Source organism: Eimeria mitis, genomic scaffold (genome assembly GCF_000499745.2).
Source record: "Eimeria mitis Houghton genomic scaffold, Emh_scaff998, whole genome shotgun sequence".
In the NCBI taxonomy this organism is placed as follows: domain Eukaryota; phylum Apicomplexa; class Conoidasida; order Eucoccidiorida; family Eimeriidae; genus Eimeria; species Eimeria mitis.
The window spans coordinates 6537-6762 of NW_013577321.1; the positions used below are offsets into that span (position 1 = coordinate 6537).

Genomic DNA, 226 nt, shown 5'->3' on the forward strand with positions numbered 1-226 from the left:
TGCTGCTGCTGCTGCTGCTGCTGCTGCTGGTGCTGCTGGTGCTGCTGGTGCTGGTGCTGGTGGTGGTGGTGGTGGTGGTGGTGCAGGTACAGATTCAGCTGCTGCTGGTTGCAGCAGGAGCAACAACAACAACAGCAGCAGCACCAGCAGCAGCAGCAGCAGCAGCAGCAACAGCAACAGCAGCACAGCTGCAGCAGGAGGTGCTTGGAGGGCCCTTGTTGCTGCT

The 226-nt window shown here is 61.5% G+C and overlaps 1 protein-coding gene across 1 annotated transcript in view; it reads left to right on the top strand.

Moving 5' to 3' along the window:
• The window catches only part of EMH_0027050 (uncharacterized protein), a gene marked incomplete at both ends in the record, with an annotated part of 3118 nt that overhangs the window by 1737 nt on the left and 1155 nt on the right, over window positions 1-226 (top strand). Inside the window, one exon of the mRNA XM_013502703.1 lies at window positions 1-223. Coding sequence (XP_013358157.1) covers window positions 1-223 — 223 coding nt within the window. The remainder of the gene's footprint in view (window positions 224-226) is intronic.